The sequence below is a fragment of the Nyctibius grandis genome, chromosome 25, assembly GCF_013368605.1.
Source record: "Nyctibius grandis isolate bNycGra1 chromosome 25, bNycGra1.pri, whole genome shotgun sequence".
NCBI lineage: Eukaryota > Metazoa > Chordata > Aves > Nyctibiiformes > Nyctibiidae > Nyctibius > Nyctibius grandis.
This window is the reverse complement of record NC_090682.1, coordinates 295,957-313,875: the sequence shown is the minus strand read 5'-3', so window position 1 is coordinate 313,875 and position 17,919 is coordinate 295,957. Positions and strand designations below refer to the sequence as shown.

Sequence of the window (17,919 nt, the reverse complement as noted above, 5' to 3'; positions counted from 1 at the left end):
CTTGGGTGAAGACAAGGTGAAACGAAGGGTTTGCAACCCGGTTCTGTCCAAAGCAACCCCACAATTTGGTCGAGCTTCTTTGTAAAGTTCAGGAAGTGGATGAGAGCTGTGGGGGCAGAGTTCAGGAACAAAAATGTGCTGTTCTCAGCCCAAAGGTGATCTCATAAAGATAACAAACGCCGGTTATTTCTCTGCCCGTGAAACGCTGGTCTGTTCCACGTCGCGTTGCATGTGTGTAGTGACTTTGCTTGTGGTGATTTGTCTACTAGAGAAACTGGATGGCTTCTACGCTGAGCCTGGGTGAAGGAACATCGGGGCAAGATGGAATGCCACCTGCAAAAAGGCCCAGGTAAATTTAATTCTACTCCAGCGAATTTCTTCTGATAAGAGCTTTTTCCATAACCTCGTGTTGTTCTTTGAAGAGCACGAGACACTTGGCACCGAGCCCCAGCGGTCGTTTCGGTTGCTGAGCCAAGGCCTTAACACCCAGAAAGTACTTTGTTGCTGTTTTTTTTCTCTAACCCCTAAGCCAGGAGGCATGGTTACCCAGAAAGCTGTTTTTTTCCTCCACTGCCTCCGCGGTTTTAGCCCAGGTCCTGTCCGTGGGGTCATGGCAGGTGTGGTGGTTGTGCTTCTTCGCTTGAGCTGGATGCCGGTTCCCAGGAGGACAGGCAATTACTCAAATCAGTATGATTTTGCTGCATGTAAAGGCTAAATAATTCCACTCTGGAGGCTTCTCATACTAATAAATAGGTCGCCTCACAGGTCTCCAATCGGGGACCTGAGCATGGCACTGACTTGGGGCATGCCCACGCTTCTTTCCATCCAGGGTTGGTACTGTGGCTACTGCGATAGGATGGGCTCAGGAATGAAGGCATCGCTGTCTGCGACCGAGCAGCTAATTCATCTAGGGAGTTGTCTCATAGAATCATAGAATTGTTAAGGTTGGAGAAGACCTGAAAGATCATCAAGTCCAACCATTGACCCAATGCCACCATGCCCGCTAAACCATGTCTTCCACTAACCTGAGTTATTTACGAGTTATGGAGGGCTGGAGAATAGTTTCTGGGAGGGAGCCCTGGTCTCAAGGTTGATCCAGTGATGTGGAATGAGGAGAAAAGAGGCTGGGAGATTATATTTAACTTGCTCAGGATAGAAACAAGTGGATTTATCAGCGTGGGAACAGAATGCCTCTTCCAGAGCTGTCGCTTAGGACGTTAAGACTTGGGTATTTGTTATTATTTTGGATTTCAGTCCCTAGGTTGCTGGTTGTGTTTTTATGCTTGCTCATTAGCATGAATACTCATTTATTCTTTGCACGTGAGGCTTGCAGTCCCAAAATTACAACCCATTTATCGCCACTAACAGTGAAAACCTCCTCAAGAAAAGGGTTAACTCGTCTGTTTTCGCAGTGGAGGGGAGGCAAAGCTCCATCTGTGCGCTGTCGGTTTCCTTTCCCCCTTCTCACTAAGCATCACGTGTTTGCAGATAAAAACCATTCCTTCCAAATGAGCTGCCTCCCTGGGCTGCTGCTTCCATCCTCTGGGAAGCTGGAGCTGGTCCCCTGCTTCAGCAAAGCAGCTTGGTGTCAGGCAAGGCGTGATGAGGAGATGCACATCTACTTAATAAACGGCAAATTTAAAAGCACTGTGCAGGTGGAAAGCTAGGAAAATAAGGAAGAGGGGAGGAGGACGAAGGAGAATATAGCCCCACAGCTCTTTCAGAAGTATTCCTGGGCCGTACTGGCTTCCCCAGTAACCGTCTGGGTAATGGACTCGATTGCCAAATGCGTTGTGATTGTGTACCTCGTAACTGTGGGCATTGGGGACGTTGATCCGTGGAGCTGCGTGCTGTCTTTGAGGGACACCAAGCTGTTCCTTTCATCCTCTGTTTCTGGGAGGACTCTAATGTTGATTCAAAATTTAGGCAGAGGGCACCTCCCTTGTCCTCGGTCTTCATGACCCGAGACATCCTTCCATCTACGATGGTACCTACTTTCTCCTCTTGCAGGAAGCTGTTGCCAAGCCTCAAAACCAAGGAGCCTCGGGAACTCGTTTTGGTGATCGGGACAGGAATCAGCGCAGCAGTTGCTCCACAGGTCCCGGCACTGCAGTCTCGGAAGGGATTAATCCAGGCCCTCATGGATGTTGCTATTGAGTTTAGTTGGCTGGCAGGTAAAGAGAGCAGACGGTTTCAAAAGCGTCTCGATGAAGACGAGAACTTGGTTCACGTTGCCCATGACTTTATCCAGGAGCTGTCACTGGTGAGTGTGCTTGTAGGAGGGGTTTAGACTCTGATTAGGATTTGGCTTTTGGAAGTAGCCTGATTTGGTTCTCCAGCGTGCCCCCAGCTCCAACGATCCCTTTATCTAGAAGGAACCACAAGTGCAGTTAACTGTGCCGGGTTCCTGAGGCATAACTCTGCTGTGGACACCAGCTTTTGGGTATCTCACTGGGAGTATGGTGCGGGGGGAGTACCTGGTACCAGAGATTTAAATATTCCAACTCTGATCTTAATCTCTCTCCCCTTCTCAGTCCACGAGACATGTTGACTCAGGCCGTTTCGAAGAGTGTTTATACAAGGTGTTTGATGACCTGGAATCTAAAATGGAAGATTCTGGGAAGCGGCTGCTTCAGTCTGTGCTTCACTTGATGGAAAACGGGGCGCTGGTGTTAACCACAAACTTTGATAACCTGCTGGAACTGTACGCAGCACAGCAGGGGAAGCCTCTGGAGTCTCTTGACCTGACGGATGGAAAGAAGGTAAACGATGATGATCTTTTTTAAACGTCAGGGCTGAGCTGGGACACCGCAGGACGGTGGCGGCTGTGGGATGTGCCCTCACACCCGTGTAAGGGGATTGTGCTGCTTGTAGTAATTTAATTGATGTCAGCCAAACTCCAAGCAGAGGCTCTGCCCATTTGGGGCAGTGAGCAGAGGAATGAAGACGAACGCTGGTTTCTGAAATGCTGTGCTTGCTGGCTGACATCCATTGCTCAGGAGGAGCCCTGAAGCCTGGTATTTCTTTGATCTCTGTCCTTGAAACTTCTGGCTTGGCCTTGCTGAAGCCTTGCTTCCACATAAGGCGTGGGTTGATGTTTCTAACCGACACGGGGAACTCCGTGCGAGACACAAAGCTGACCTTTCTATTTTTATAATGTGCTGCTGAGTCCTTCTTGTGACGGAGCATTTTCGAGGCTGTAGCCTTCGAGGCTTCCCCCTTGCCCCGTGTCCTCTTTCTGAAATGGCTGCATGGCTCCTGCTGGCTCATTCCAGCTTCTTATGCCGTGCTCTTGTATTTGTAGCCATGAGCTTCGCGTGAGCTTCCCTCCTTTTGCCCCAGGTCTTCAGTCAGGCAGAAAATGAGGCTGTGAAACCCTGAGCTCTTTGCCACCTGCCCACCTCATCTTCCCACCGTGGGTTTTACCGCTGGGTCCTTCTGTTTGCATGTTAAACACGCGCCACGTGTAGGTGCTGCACGGTACTTGGTCTCTTTCCATTCTGACTCATTTCTGTGCTTCATGTTTCCTGCATGACCTCTTAATCTACAGGGCTGGAAGTACTTCCAGTGTTACAAATAAGCATTCTAATTATTGCGAGCTTAAATGAGCTAAGGTCCGCAGGAGTAAACTGAGAGCTTCGGAAGTGGCTTTCTGAAATGAAGGTCAGCTGTTGAGCTCCCTCAGAGCTTCTCAGAGCCTAGAGGGGCCAAGAAATAAACTTTGTAGGCATGAGAAGCATGCTGATGTAATATTTATAGAGTTTTCCCCCTTTTTCTGCTGCGTCTGGTGTATTGATTCGGTCTCTCCCCATCGCATTCGCCGTTCAACTGAAGCGTTGACCCAAACAAGCGCCAGAGGCTGCGATGTAGAGGCTGATGGACTCATTGAGGAGATAAGATGAGGGGGAAGCTGCCTCTTTGAAACACTTCCCTGAAATGGTATTTTTAATAGCACTGTGGAAGCTAACGTGATGTGCTCGCTAACGTTTCTGGAGGGGTTTGTTTTGTGCAGGTGCTGGAGTGGGCGCAGGAGAAGAGGAAGCGCTGCGTCCTGCATTTCTATGGCATTTACACCAACCCCAGCGGCATCATGCTCCACGCGGGCTGCTACAAGAACGCGCTGCGCAAAACGAAGGTGATGGTGAGCGAGGCAGCCTTCCCTTCTCTCTGCAGGGCATGCTTTGGGGTGCCAGACGTTGTCTATATACATATCCCCGTTCCCGGTGCGAGCTCCGGGCATAGACTCAGCTGAGTTTAAAGACTGGGCTTCGCACAGGGTGGTGGGAGAGTCCTGAATTTTGTGAAATAAGAGGAGAGATGGATTCTCTAGCCCTCTGAGTTGCAAAAACACCTCACCACGCTCGTGTTGAGGACGATGGAACGATGACAGTCTCATCAGCAATAAGGCAGGTGCTGTCTCTTGTGCCTTGTGAAGATAAAGCTTGCCTTGACTAAGAACCTCTTTCCCTTTTTTAAAGCGAGAGATTCAGAAGCTGTATGAAAATAAGTCGTTCCTGTTCTTGGGCTGTGGTCGGACTATGGATGACACCATGTTTCAGGCCCTGTTTTTAGAGGCTGTGAAGCACAAGTCAGCCCTGGAGCACTTCATGCTGGTACGGAGGAGAGACGTGCATGAGTTTAAGAAGCTCCGTGGGAACACGCAGGACAAAGGCATTAAAGTGGTTTCCTACGGTGATGAATACGCAGACTTGCCCGAGTACTTTGAGAGGCTGGCGAGTGAGATCTCCACGCAGGGTCAAACAGGTAGAGGGTTTATGGGCTGTGTGGGATGGCTGTCTGCGTACATCCACCCTCGCCCCACTTAACTCGGGGATCCCGTGGGCTTGGGAGCACAGACAGTGTTAATAGCCCATTCTCTGCACTATATTATTCCTTAAGCTTTTTTGTTTCCTCAAAAAAATTGTCTGGGTTTACTTTTATGAAATCGCTGTGTGTTCCTTGCTCTCTCCTAGGTGTGCCTAAGGAGGGACAACAGCTCAACGGCTCTGCAGCTGCTCCACGCCGAGATCAAAGGTAGGATTCTCCCGAACTGAAGAGTAACTTTGCTCTTTGCGACTCGCCGGGAGCCCAGCAGCCTCTCAGGCAGGTTTTGCAGAGCCTTTACTGTCCTGCAGGATGCACCGCTTGAGCACCAGACCCAGACTGCGGCGGGGGACTCCCTAGGACGGGCTTAAGCCAGAGCCAGTGTTACCAATACTCAAAAATCAAATAAAATTCAATCTTAATAAGACAGGTATACTGGGAAAAGGGGTACTGTGTTTGCTATAGAGTCTGTAGAGTTAGCCATAGGTTGTTAAATTTTAACGGGTTACCGTGGACACCCCGTTAGGTGAGTTACTGGACCTTTTGTGCTGTTAAGAGACCGTCACGGACACTAGTTGAATACAATAGGGTTAGCTGGACTTCTTGCTTTGGAACCAGCTAGAACTGGTCTTGAGGTTTGACCAAGAGCCAAGGTGCTAATACGCCTGCGCAAGAAGGAGAGGTGAAAAGTGCACAGCGAGGAAGACATACGGCCTTCATCGCGGAGACCCAGGCCCACGACCACCAGAAGAAAATACGCATGCGCAACTAGGAGGAGTTAAAGGCGGAGACTATGGAAATGATTTCTTGGAACTCATTATAATAAAGACCACCTTTTCGGGGAAAAGTTATGCGTATGTCTAGGAATTCTTAGAATTGTAATGAATATGTAACATTTTACTACATCAATACAGAATGATTTCTCAAGGGAGACGCGCACGGCTTTGGAGGGGCTACCCGCCGTGCTGCCCAGCGCTGCAATAAAGGTGTGCCTGCTTCTTAATGCTACATTGGTGTTAAGAGGGTTTATTCCCGATTTCGGTGACACCAGCAGCTCCCACGGAGGTTTACGTGGTTGAAGGCCAGTCTAGGCGAGGAGCAAAGCCCACTGCTGTCGAGCTGCTGCCCACACGCATGGAGCTGAGCCGGGACACTGCAGGCCCCGGGCAGAGCCTCCTCGCACAGACGCCTGGTTTAACATCCTAATTAATTGTCTTTGTTATCACGGTTGGGAGCATGGTCTCCCCGGGGGAGCTGCAGCCTCCTCTAATTTCATACTTAGTGCTTTTGTATTGTGTACTTTGAATTAAAAACATGAAACTTGAGCATTTTCTTCCTTGAAGCTCTAGTTTTCTAGTCCGGTCTTTATACTGTATTTTATATGTCAAAGCTTGTATTAAAGGCCTCTTCACTTCACTTTTGGCTGGTGTGTGATTTACACGCCCTCTTAACGACCTCACACAAGCAGTTTTGTTTCCCCTCCAAGCAGGAAATATGTCCTGTTGGAGGCAAGTTATTTATACACGGAGAACAAATGATGAAGTTTATTTTATATAAATTATGTCTCTTAGCAGACAGCATTCGATTTATTGCACTGTAGCACATCTGCGATACAGAGCTACAAGACATCGTAAAGAGAGTTTTGTATTATTCAGTGTAGCACTTCAGACCGGGATCAAGAGGCACTTGAAGGCGGCGGGGCGGGGAGAAAGGGTGCAGGAAAGCAGCAAACAGCCACCATTATCTCCCAGTATTAATTTGGTTTGTTTTTTTCTCTTTTTTACTAGCAAATAAACGCTGAGGCCTGCAGGCAGGAGACAGGCAGGGCCACGCCGCTTTCCTTCTCTATGGGACCAAGATGCTGCAGCTCTCCAGCTCCTGCCCCAATAGCTGGTGTCCAGGTACCCTGCTCCAGAGTCCTGGTGATGACAGAAATGGGGACTTTAAGGCAATTCAGCATCTCCCCTCCAGCCCAGCGCAGGCTTTATCAGCCACCAGCAGCGACATTAACAGCCAGCTCTTCTAACGCTGCGGCTATCCTGCTCACCCTTGACAAAAATCACTCCCAAACTAAAATCAAAAGCAGCTCAAAAAAACCCCACATCTTCAAACCCCTCAAAAAGCACAGCAGGTCCTTGCGCTGCCTGTGCAGCACGAACAATACAAAGCTCTGGCTTCAGCCTCCCCGCGAGGGAGCCTGCGTCGCTTAAAACAGAATGAAGGAACCCAGGGGAAAGGGTTTTGCTGGATAAAAGGAGTTTTATCCAAAAAAAAAATATATACCCCTCGTGCTGGCAGCCCTTCATTCTGTTCTGCACTACACGGGAAAGACTAGTCGGTAACGGGGTAAAGCATGTTCTTCTCAGACAGCTGCAAACAGCAATTTGGTGGATTTTTTTTAGGCCTTCATGAGCGCTGCGACCACGGCCTTGGCATTAAGGCTTCGCAGATCACAGTAAGTTTGTCCGGTACCAACGAAAACGATGGGCTTGCTCGTGATGTAGGTCATGGAGATGGCGGCGCCGACCTGCCGAGAACAACAAGCACCGTTAGCAACTCCCCTGCTACCCCCCTCAGGGGAACACCTCGAAAAGCTTGTCAGATAGTGAGCCTCCTCCTACTTTCCAGATCTGTATGGTCACTATATGCCCCGCTGTGGTGATGCATAGAAACCAAGAGACCTCACGGCTCCATTCTCCACGTGTGTGGAAATGAGGAGGGCAAGTCCAGAGGAGGGCGACCAAGCTGGTGAAGGGTCTGGAGGGTCTGACCTACGAGGAAAGGCTGAGGGAGCTGGGGTTGTGTAGCCTGGAGAAGAGGAGGCTCAGAGGTGACCTTATTGCAGTCTACAACTACCTGAAGGGAGGTTGTAGTGAAGTGGGAGTCAGCCTCTTCTGCCAGGCAACTAGCGATAGGACAAGAGGACACAGCCTCAAGCTTCACCAGGGGAGGGTCAGGTTGGACATCAGGAAGCATTTCTTCTCAGAAAGGGTCATTAGCCATTGGAAGGGGCTGCCCAGGGAGGTGGTGGAGTCACCATCTCTGGAGGGGTTTAAGAAAAGGCTGGACATGGCACTTAGCGCCATGGTCTAGTTGACATGGTGGTGTCAGGGCAATGGTCGGACTCGATGATCCCAGAGGGCTCTTCCAACCTGGTTGATTCTGTGTGATTCTGAGGCTGCTAAAGTTTTGGTTAAGTGGCTTAAATGCAAGAAGGCGGCAGGGGACAGTGGCCAGGACAGCGCAGAAGCGCCCTGTGTTTGCCAATTCCCATCTCTTCCCCCTCTGGTCCCCAGTGGGAAGCTCCATGCAGAGTCGTCTCGGTCTCCTTACCTTGTCATCAATGGTATCAAATTTGGTGAGGACAATCCCATCGACGAGCCGTGGTGTCTGGGCCATGGAGTGATCAGCCAGCGCCTTGTTGAACTTGACCTGAGGGAGAGAATTGATCCAAAAGTCATGTTCATGGTGCTGCCGCTGTCCGAATCTCCGATAAAACCTCCAAAGCACAATTTTTTTCCCCTCGATCTTTCAGGAAACAAAGCCCCGACACTCACCAGCTGATCCACAGCCTCATTTCCCACCAGCGCTTCCCCAACGAACAGGACCAAGTCGTTAGCGTTGACAGCGATGAGTTTGGCCAGCGCCGTCATCAACGGAGTGCTGTCCTGCATGCGGCCCGCCGTGTCCACCAGCACCACGTCAAAGCCCTGGTTCCGAGCTGGGAAGACGAGGAGACAACCTTAAGCAGGACGCTCCCCCAAAACGGCATCTCCCGACGGTGGTTTTCCGCCGTCCGTAAGAGATGGCCTCCACGGTGATCCCCGCGGCGTCCTTGCCGTAGCCCTTCTCGTAGAGCTGCACCATGGTTCGCCCGCCGTGGCTCTCCGGAGGGTGCAGAGCGTTGAGGCGATGGGTGTGGGTGCGGAGCCGCTCCACCACTCCCGCGCGGAAGGTGTCGCAGGCGGCGATGAGGACGCTGAAACCGTTCTCGATGAGCCAGAACGAGATCTGTAGGTGGCAACGGATCAAAAAAAAGCCACAGTCTGACCCCATCACCCCGGTCCCAGACAGCTAGGAGGACACAGAATTACAGCAGCCAGCTGAGGCCAAGCGCTGCTCTTGCTACCTCACAGGGTTGGACACACATTGCACGGACACAAACCCAAGCAAAGAGGCAGTTCAAGGAAAGGACATGAGGGAGGAAGGCCCCTGAGGGCTAACAGGCCACAGTCACTCCCACTAAGCCTACAGCAGCCCCCGCACCCTCACACCGCCCCCTGACAGGCTGCGGCCGCCGCACCAACCTCCGCCGCCGCGCACAGGCTGCGACTGCCAGGCGCATGCGCCCGCCGCCTTTTATACCCCGTGAAGCATCGCGAGAATTCAGTGAAATCTCGCGCAATCCCCTCCCCACCGCCGCACGCAGGGGGCGGGGCAGGGCGCGAGGCGCCGGGGCGGGGCGGGGCGGGCGTCTCCGCGTGGGGCTGGGCACGCGGCGCTAGGTGAGTGCGGGGCGGGAACCGGGGAGAGGAGGGGGGGGAACTTTGCCGTGGCGACAGCGGGCCGGGGTAGGCTGGGGGGGGGGAGCGTTGCCATGGCGACGGCGGGCCGGGGTAGGTGGGAAGTGGGGGGGCAGCGTTGCCATGGCAACGGTGGGCCGGGGTAGGTGCTGCCATGGGAGGAGCCCCGAGGGTGACGAAGCGGGGGGTGAGCCCGAGGGGGCCGGGGGGCGCTGGGACCCAGCTTCACCTCAGCGTTGCCGCTCTGTCAGCGCCCCCCCCCCATACCGTCACCCTCTTTAAAAGCCATTTTCTTGGCCGTTTTTTCCCCCCTCAGCTTCCTCCCTGCCTGCTGAAATATCTTCTTCTTGCTTTTCCCTCAGGTTTAGCATGAGAGCGGGCGAGGAAGGGGCGCAGCAGAGAGGAAAGGTAAGGCCTCGAGGCGCCGGCCGTCCCTGAAGGTGCTAAAACCCCCCTCGCTGGGCTTCGCTGTGTTCGCTCTCGGTTTTCATGAAGCCGGTGGGAGCCCAAAGCAAATGGAGGATCACAGCGTTAAATACAAACCTCTGATGTGTTTTAAGGGCTTGTTTTCCTCGTGCCACAGGTCCGCGTTACCTCAGAAGCCTGTCCCTTCCTAGGGTGGTTTTGACGAGCCGTGCGGGCCTGCTCCCATTGTGACTCCCACGGAGTCGGACAGGGAACAACTCATTAACATCCTTTTGGATTCTTCTAGCCCAAACGTAGCGGGTTTTAAACTGGAATGTAACGTCTGTCTTATCCCAACATCTTGAAGCCGCTTAATTAAAAAAGGAGATGTGAATTACGCCCTCACTGGGGGTAGTTCTTCTCAGCGCTCAAAGCAGCTAAAAATAATTGATGAGCAATGACTTTGTACTTGCTCCTTGATATAATTTGAGGGGCATTTATATAAATTGAGGGGTAAATCTTCCAGCATTGAGCTGGAAGCACGCAGTTTTTACTTCCCTTAAAGTGTTCAGGTCAGGCGTGCTGGTGTAGCTTTACTTGTGTAGTAGCTGCTGAGCGTGGAGACAAAGGGCATCCGCACCTTTCCCCACCTCCTTCGGTGATGAGTCGGTGGAGAAAACATCTCATTCATTTCCCCAGGAGTGGTTCTGCAGGCTGGAGTCTGGCGTTGACAGAGCAGCATAGTCCTGTTGTGCGTGTTTTGTGGACTTACAGCAAGTTTTCTGTAAATACACGCTCAAGTGTGAGCCTCGGCGTTGATTTGGCGTACGCTTTGGTTAGGTGTTTGGTTTTAGCTGGGATACATCTTTGTATTTGGGGCGTTTTTGCAGCTGAGTGTGTCTTTATATGACATATGGGATTGTTGTGGTTAGGTTTATTCAGTGTTGCTGACTTGGGGCATCAAGATAACGGTTCCTTGCTGCAATCTGTCCCTCAAAGGTCTATTAACTGATAGGGTTATTTAAAAGGTAAATTAACTGATTTCTTTGGTGTGGAGGACTCTGTGCAGGAACTCTGTAAGCATATTATGTACTTTATTAATGTAATTTGTTAATGTAAGCCATTAATAAAGGTGATGAGAGACCAGGCTGTGAGAGGAGAAGGGGGCAGGCGAGCCAAGAACCCAGGGAGTTTGATGTTTACGCTCTCTCCGACTCCCTGTAGTCTAAATAGCTGGAATGTTCCCGAAGGCTCGAGGAGGAAGACTGGGGAGACGCTTCTTATCTTGTAAGTGCCCGTCGCTCCCTCTCCTTCACGGCAGCCACGCTCATGGCATGGCAGGGTCCCCTCGCTGCTTTTTTCCCCGCAGCAGTGGTGCCACGCGCTGAGGTAATGCTGTTTAATTTCGGTTACCTCGACCATGCCGGCGTGATTGATGCCCCTGGAGAGCAGAGCTTCTCCCCAGGCCTAAAATCTGGAGGTTAATATTTCTTAGCTGAATCTCCAAGACTTGTTCTTAAGAGAAATAAGCACTTTTTTGGAGACAGAAGACAACTAGATATTATTTCTGATGTTTTTTTGTTTTCCTTTTTGGCTATCTGCATTAAATAAGAATGAAGAGTGAAGTTCAGTGATATTAGACAACTATTTCTTGGTAACTATAATTAGAAAGGGCGTTTTTTCCTGTGTTCAAAACGACTTTTGAAACGTCCTTAGTGCTTAAAAATTGAACTGATAACTCCTGTTCTGCTGTTTAAAGTAATGCAGACATGTAGGACGAGCGAAATAGGAACAGTGCTCAGGCAGGTGAACAAGCAAAATGAGGTAGGAGTTTATAAACAGGCTTGATATTAGAGACTGAGCAGATAATTCGCAACCGAAAGCTAATATAAACTTAAATTATAGCCGTAAACTCAGCTGGTTGAGAAGCTGGGGAGGGTTTTACCTCAGCTGTTAGACATGCTTCTTCGGAGGGGCTTGAGGGCAGACCTGGACAGCAGCGGGAGTTCAGCGTGTTGCTTTTCACCAACTTCCTTCTTAAATATTCCCGTTAACGAAGGTTACGGGCTTTAATCCCTAGCTCGTCTTAAAGCGTCTTTGCGCCGTTAATTAACGTTTGGCTGGCATTGTGGAAGCAGCCTGTTCTTCCAGAAGAATCAGCTAATCCAAAATGAGAGATCTTACCCTACTAGAATTAAAAAAAAAAAGAGGTTTTTTTTTTTCCCCCTTGATGTTTTCCATCCTGACTGTGCTTGGTTGTATTCACTCAGGGCGAGTTTGACCTTACTGCTTGAGTGTCCAGTGGGTTCTCTGCAGTAAAATAATTTTGATTTTTTGAGGTGATGGGCAGCTAAGTGGTGTTTCAGGAGGCAGGTTGTGAAGACCAGCTCTCTGAGGTGTTATAATATTATTATATTATTATGTTGATATATTATCGTCGTACTTATAATTAAACATTTTCAGAAGCAGTCCGAAATGAAAGGCTGGCAAGCACCTGCGAGAGTCGCTGTGCCCTGTTTTCATCATCCCCCATCAAAAGATGACTGTTAGCTAGATTATTGGGGCCCCTTCTTAAACGATCCCTGCCAACGTTTGCAGCACAGCTGAGGTTTGTACAAGTTTCACCTGGCAGCCAGCACCTTCCCCGCCGCTTTGCCGCAGCGGAGCGATCGTGGGCATCTCATTTGGAGGACAAACCGCTCAGATCTCACCGAGAACCCCAGTAAGAAGCTGGGATTTTGGGCCGGCAGCTCTCACGCTGACGTCTGCCTACCAGAATTTTTACTGGACCATCATTACAATTAGCAAGAAAAAATGGATGAGGGTGAAGAGTTCTGTCTGCTTTCTTTCCCTTTTAATATTTTGGAGAGGCAGAGTGGGAGAGGACCGTGTGCTGGCAGAGCTTTTATACTTTATATCGTGGGCTGTTGAAAGAGTTCTCAGCCATGGGACTTCCTTTGCGAGATCCCACCGCCTGTGGGATACGGCGGGCTGGATCATCCTTCTCTCATCACCGGAGAATTAAATGCTCTCGGTGGCTTTTTGTAGCCAACAACAAGCTTTTTGTAGCCAACAACAAGCTTTTTGTCTTTCTTCCCTCCTGCTGTTTATCCCAAGCAGCAAGTTTCGCCTCGGAAAGGGGGGGAGTGCCTGCTCCAAGATACGGGCTCTTGGGTGAAGACAAGGTGAAACGAAGGGTTTGCAACCCGGTTCTGTCCAAAGCAACCCCACAATTTGGTCGAGCTTCTTTGTAAAGTTCAGGAAGTGGATGAGAGCTGTGGGGGCAGAGTTCAGGAACAAAAATGTGCTGTTCTCAGCCCAAAGGTGATCTCATAAAGATAACAAACGCCGGTTATTTCTCCGCCCGTGAAACGCTGGTCTGTTCCACGTCGCGTTGCATGTGTGTAGTGACTTTGCTTGTGGTGATTTGTCTACTAGAGAAACTGGATGGCTTCTACGCTGAGCCTGGGTGAAGGAACATCGGGGCAAGATGGAATGCCACCTGCGAAAAGGCCCAGGTAAATTTAATTCTACTCCAGCGAATTTCTTCTGATAAGAGCTTTTTCCATAACCTCGTGTTGTTCTTTGAAGAGCACGAGACACTTGGCACCGAGCCCCAGCGGTCGTTTCGGTTGCTGAGCCAAGGCCTTAACACCCAGAAAGTACTTTGTTGCTGTTTTTTTTCTCTAACCCCTAAGCCAGGATGCATGGTTACCCAGAAAGCTGTTTTTTTCCTCCACTGCCTCCAGGGTTTTAGCCCAGGTCCTGTCCGTGGGGTCATGGCAGGTGTGGTGGTTGTGCTTCTTCGCTTGAGCTGGATGCCGGTTCCCAGGAGGACAGGCAATTACTCAAATCAGTATGATTTTGCTGCATGTAAAGGCTAAATAATTCCACTCTGGAGGCTTCTCATACTAATAAATAGGTCACCTCACAGGTCTCCAATCGGGGACCTGAGCATGGCGCTGACTTGGGGCATGCCCACGCTTCTTTCCATCCAGGGTTGGTACTGTGGCTACTGCGATAGGATGGGCTCAGGAATGAAGGCATCGCTGTCTGCGACCGAGCAGCTAATTCATCTAGGGAGTTGTCTCATAGAATCATAGAATTGTTAAGGTTGGAGAAGACCTGAAAGATCATCAAGTCCAACCATTGACCCAACGCCACCATGCCCGCTAAACCATGTCTTCCACTAACCTGATTTATTTACGAGTTATGGAGGGCTGGAGAATAGTTTCTGGGAGGGAGCCCTGGTCTCAAGGTTGATCCAGTGATGTGGAATGAGGAGAAAAGAGGCTGGGAGATTATATTTAACTTGCTCAGGATAGAAACAAGTGGATTTATCAGCGTGGGAACAGAATGCCTCTTCCAGAGCTGTCGCTTAGGACGTTAAGACTTGGGTATTTGTTATTATTTTGGATTTCAGTCCCTAGGTTGCTGGTTGTGTTTTTATGCTTGCTCATTAGCATGAATACTCATTTATTCTTTGCACGTGAGGCTTGCAGTCCCAAAATTACAACCCATTTATCGCCACTAACAGTGAAAACCTCCTCAAGAAAAGGGTTAACCCGTCTGTTTTCGCAGTGGAGGGGAGGCAAAGCTCCATCTGTGCGCTGTCGGTTTCCTTTCCCCCTTCTCACTAAGCATCACGTGTTTGCAGATAAAAACCATTCCTTCCAAATGAGCTGCCTCCCTGGGCTGCTGCTTCCATCCTCTGGGAAGCTGGAGCTGGTCCCCTGCTTCAGCAAAGCAGCTTGGTGTCAGGCAAGGCGTGATGAGGAGATGCACATCTACTTAATAAACGGCAAATTTAAAAGCACTGTGCAGGTGGAAAGCTAGGAAAATAAGGAAGAGGGGAGGAGGACGAAGGAGAATATAGCCCCACAGCTCTTTCAGAAGTATTCCTGGGCCGTACTGGCTTCCCCAGTAACCGTCTGGGTAATGGACTCGATTGCCAAATGCGTTGTGATTGTGTACCTCGTAACTGTGGGCATTGGGGACGTTGATCCGTGGAGCTGCGTGCTGTCTTTGAGGGACACCAAGCTGTTCCTTTCATCCTCTGTTTCTGGGAGGACTCTAATGTTGATTCAAAATTTAGGCAGAGGGCACCTCCCTTGTCCTCGGTCTTCATGACCCGAGACATCCTTCCATCTACGATGGTACCTACTTTCTCCTCTTGCAGGAAGCTGTTGCCAAGCCTCAAAACCAAGGAGCCTCGGGAACTCGTTTTGGTGATCGGGACAGGAATCAGCGCAGCAGTTGCTCCACAGGTCCCGGCACTGCAGTCTCAGAAGGGATTAATCCAGGCCCTCATGGATGTTGCTATTGAGTTTAGTTGGCTGGCAGGTAAAGAGAGCAGACGGTTTCAAAAGCGTCTCGATGAAGACGAGAACTTGGTTCACGTTGCCCATGACTTTATCCAGGAGCTGTCACCGGTGAGTGTGCTTGTAGGAGGGGTTTAGACTCTGATTAGGATTTGGCTTTTGGAAGTAGCCTGATTTGGTTCTCCAGCGTGCCCCCAGCTCCAACGATCCCTTTATCTAGAAGGAACCACAAGTGCAGTTAACTGTGCCGGGTTCCTGAGGCATAACTCTGCTGTGGACACCAGCTTTTGGGTATCTCACTGGGAGTATGGTGCGGGGGGAGTACCTGGTACCAGAGATTTAAATATTCCAACTCTGATCTTAATCTCTCTCCCCTTCTCAGTCCACGAGACATGTTGACTCAGGCCGTTTCGAAGAGTGTTTATACAAGGTGTTTGATGACCTGGAATCTAAAATGGAAGATTCTGGGAAGCAGCTGCTTCAGTCTGTGCTTCACTTGATGGAAAACGGGGCGCTGGTGTTAACCACAAACTTTGATAACCTGCTGGAACTGTACGCAGCACAGCAGGGGAAGCCTCTGGAGTCTCTTGACCTGACGGATGGAAAGAAGGTAAACGATGATGATCTTTTTTAAACGTCAGGGCTGAGCTGGGACACCGCAGGACGGTGGCGGCTGTGGGATGTGCCCTCACACCCGTGTAAGGGGATTGTGCTGCTTGTAGTAATTTAATTGATGTCAGCCAAACTCCAAGCAGAGGCTCTGCCCATTTGGGGCAGTGAGCAGAGGAATGAAGACGAACGCTGGTTTCTGAAATGCTGTGCTTGCTGGCTGACATCCATTGCTCAGGAGGAGCCCTGAAGCCTGGTATTTCTTTGATCTCTGTCCTTGAAACTTCTGGCTTGGCCTTGCTGAAGCCTTGCTTCCACATAAGGCGTGGGTTGATGTTTCTAACCGACACGGGGAACTCCGTGCGAGACACAAAGCTGACCTTTCTATTTTTATAATGTGCTGCTGAGTCCTTCTTGTGACGGAGCATTTTCGAGGCTGTAGCCTTCGAGGCTTCCCCCTTGCCCCGTGTCCTCTTTCTGAAATGGCTGCATGGCTCCTGCTGGCTCATTCCAGCTTCTTATGCCGTGCTCTTGTATTTGTAGCCATGAGCTTCGCGCGAGCTTCCCTCCTTTTGCCCCAGGTCTTCAGTCAGGCAGAAAATGAGGCTGTGAAACCCTGAGCTCTTTGCCACCTGCCCACCTCATCTTCCCACCGTGGGTTTTACCGCTGGGTCCTTCTGTTTGCATGTTAAACACGCGCCACGTGTAGGTGCTGCACGGTACTTGGTCTCTTTCCATTCTGACTCATTTCTGTGCTTCATGTTTCCTGCATGACCTCTTAATCTACAGGGCTGGAAGTACTTCCAGTGTTACAAATAAGCATTCTAATTATTGCGAGCTTAAATGAGCTAAGGTCCGCAGGAGTAAACTGAGAGCTTCGGAAGTGGCTTTCTGAAATGAAGGTCAGCTGTTGAGCTCCCTCAGAGCTTCTCAGAGCCTAGAGGGGCCAAGAAATAAACTTTGTAGGCATGAGAAGCATGCTGATGTAATATTTATAGAGTTTTCCCCCTTTTTCTGCTGCGTCTGGTGTATTGATTCGGTCTCTCCCCATCACATTCGCCGTTCAACTGAAGCGTTGACCCAAACAAGCGCCAGAGGCTGCGATGTAGAGGCTGATGGACTCATTGAGGAGATAAGATGAGGGGGAAGCTGCCTCTTTGAAACACTTCCCTGAAATGGTATTTTTAATAGCACTGTGGAAGCTAACGTGATGTGCTCGCTAACGTTTCTGGAGGGGTTTGTTTTGTGCAGGTGCTGGAGTGGGCGCAGGAGAAGAGGAAGCGCTGCGTCCTGCATTTCTATGGCATTTACACCAACCCCAGCGGCATCATGCTCCACGCGGGCTGCTACAAGAACGCGCTGCGCAAAACGAAGGTGATGGTGAGCGAGGCAGCCTTCCCTTCTCTCTGCAGGGCATGCTTTGGGGTGCCAGACATTGTCTATATACATATCCCCGTTCCCGGTGCGAGCTCCGGGCATAGACTCAGCTGAGTTTAAAGACTGGGCTTCGCACAGGGTGGTGGGAGAGTCCTGAATTTTGTGAAATAAGAGGAGAGATGGATTCTCTAGCCCTCTGAGTTGCAAAAACACCTCACCACGCTCGTGTTGAGGACGATGGAACGATGACAGTCTCATCAGCAATAAGGCAGGTGCTGTCTCTTGTGCCTTGTGAAGATAAAGCTTGCCTTGACTAAGAACCTCTTTCCCTTTTTTAAAGCGAGAGATTCAGAAGCTGTATGAAAATAAGTCGTTCCTGTTCTTGGGCTGTGGTCGGACTATGGATGACACCATGTTTCAGGCCCTGTTTTTAGAGGCTGTGAAGCACAAGTCAGCCCTGGAGCACTTCATGCTGGTACGGAGGAGAGACGTGCATGAGTTTAAGAAGCTCCGTGGGAACACGCAGGACAAAGGCATTAAAGTGGTTTCCTACGGTGATGAATACGCAGACTTGCCCGAGTACTTTGAGAGGCTGGCGAGTGAGATCTCCACGAGGGGTCAAACAGGTAGAGGGTTTATGGGCTGTGTGGGATGGCTGTCTGCGTACATCCACCCTCGCCCCACTTAACTCGGGGATCCCGTGGGCTTGGGAGCACAGACAGTGTTAATAGCCCATTCTCTGCACTATATTATTCCTTAAGCTTTTTTGTTTCCTCAAAAAAATTGTCTGGGTTTACTTTTATGAAATCGCTGTGTGTTCCTTGCTCTCTCCTAGGTGTGCCTAAGGAGGGACAACAGCT

General features: G+C 50.3%; 2 protein-coding genes and 1 pseudogene across 2 annotated transcripts in view; 2 read left to right on the top strand and 1 right to left on the bottom strand.

The window, feature by feature from the left end:
* The first annotated feature begins 278 nt into the window (after positions 1-278).
* Positions 279-5,596, top strand: LOC137673379 (protein FAM118B-like; annotated as a pseudogene).
* Positions 5,597-6,937: 1,341 nt separating this feature from the next.
* On the bottom strand, positions 6,938-11,174 carry LOC137673378 (signal recognition particle receptor subunit alpha-like). Its single transcript, XM_068418133.1, has 5 exons — positions 11,166-11,174; positions 8,623-8,835; positions 8,382-8,546; positions 8,158-8,256; positions 6,938-7,351 (listed from the first exon to the last, which is right to left on the bottom strand). Exons 1-5 carry the CDS (start codon positions 11,172-11,174, stop codon positions 7,223-7,225), a joined length of 615 nt encoding a protein of 204 aa, XP_068274234.1. The 3' UTR covers positions 6,938-7,222.
* A 2,025-nt stretch (positions 11,175-13,199) lies between these two features.
* LOC137673377 (protein FAM118B-like) overlaps positions 13,200-17,919 on the top strand; it is a 12,570-nt gene continuing 7,850 nt past the window's right edge. Inside the window, exons 1-6 of the mRNA XM_068418132.1 lie at positions 13,200-13,270; positions 14,932-15,184; positions 15,456-15,683; positions 16,934-17,062; positions 17,400-17,685; positions 17,895-17,916. Coding sequence (XP_068274233.1) covers positions 13,200-13,270; positions 14,932-15,184; positions 15,456-15,683; positions 16,934-17,062; positions 17,400-17,685; positions 17,895-17,916 — 989 coding nt within the window. The remainder of the gene's footprint in view (positions 13,271-14,931; positions 15,185-15,455; positions 15,684-16,933; positions 17,063-17,399; positions 17,686-17,894; positions 17,917-17,919) is intronic.

Excerpts from the sequence above, each read along its gene's own strand:
- LOC137673378 (XM_068418133.1), bottom strand. Across the intron at positions 8,547-8,622 it reads CCGTGGAGGCCATCTCTTAC|GCTCGGAACCAGGGCTTTGA; the intron begins GGACGGCGGAAA and ends CTCGTCTTCCCA. Across the intron at positions 8,257-8,381 it reads ATGAGGCTGTGGATCAGCTG|GTCAAGTTCAACAAGGCGCT; the intron begins GTGAGTGTCGGG and ends TCTCTCCCTCAG.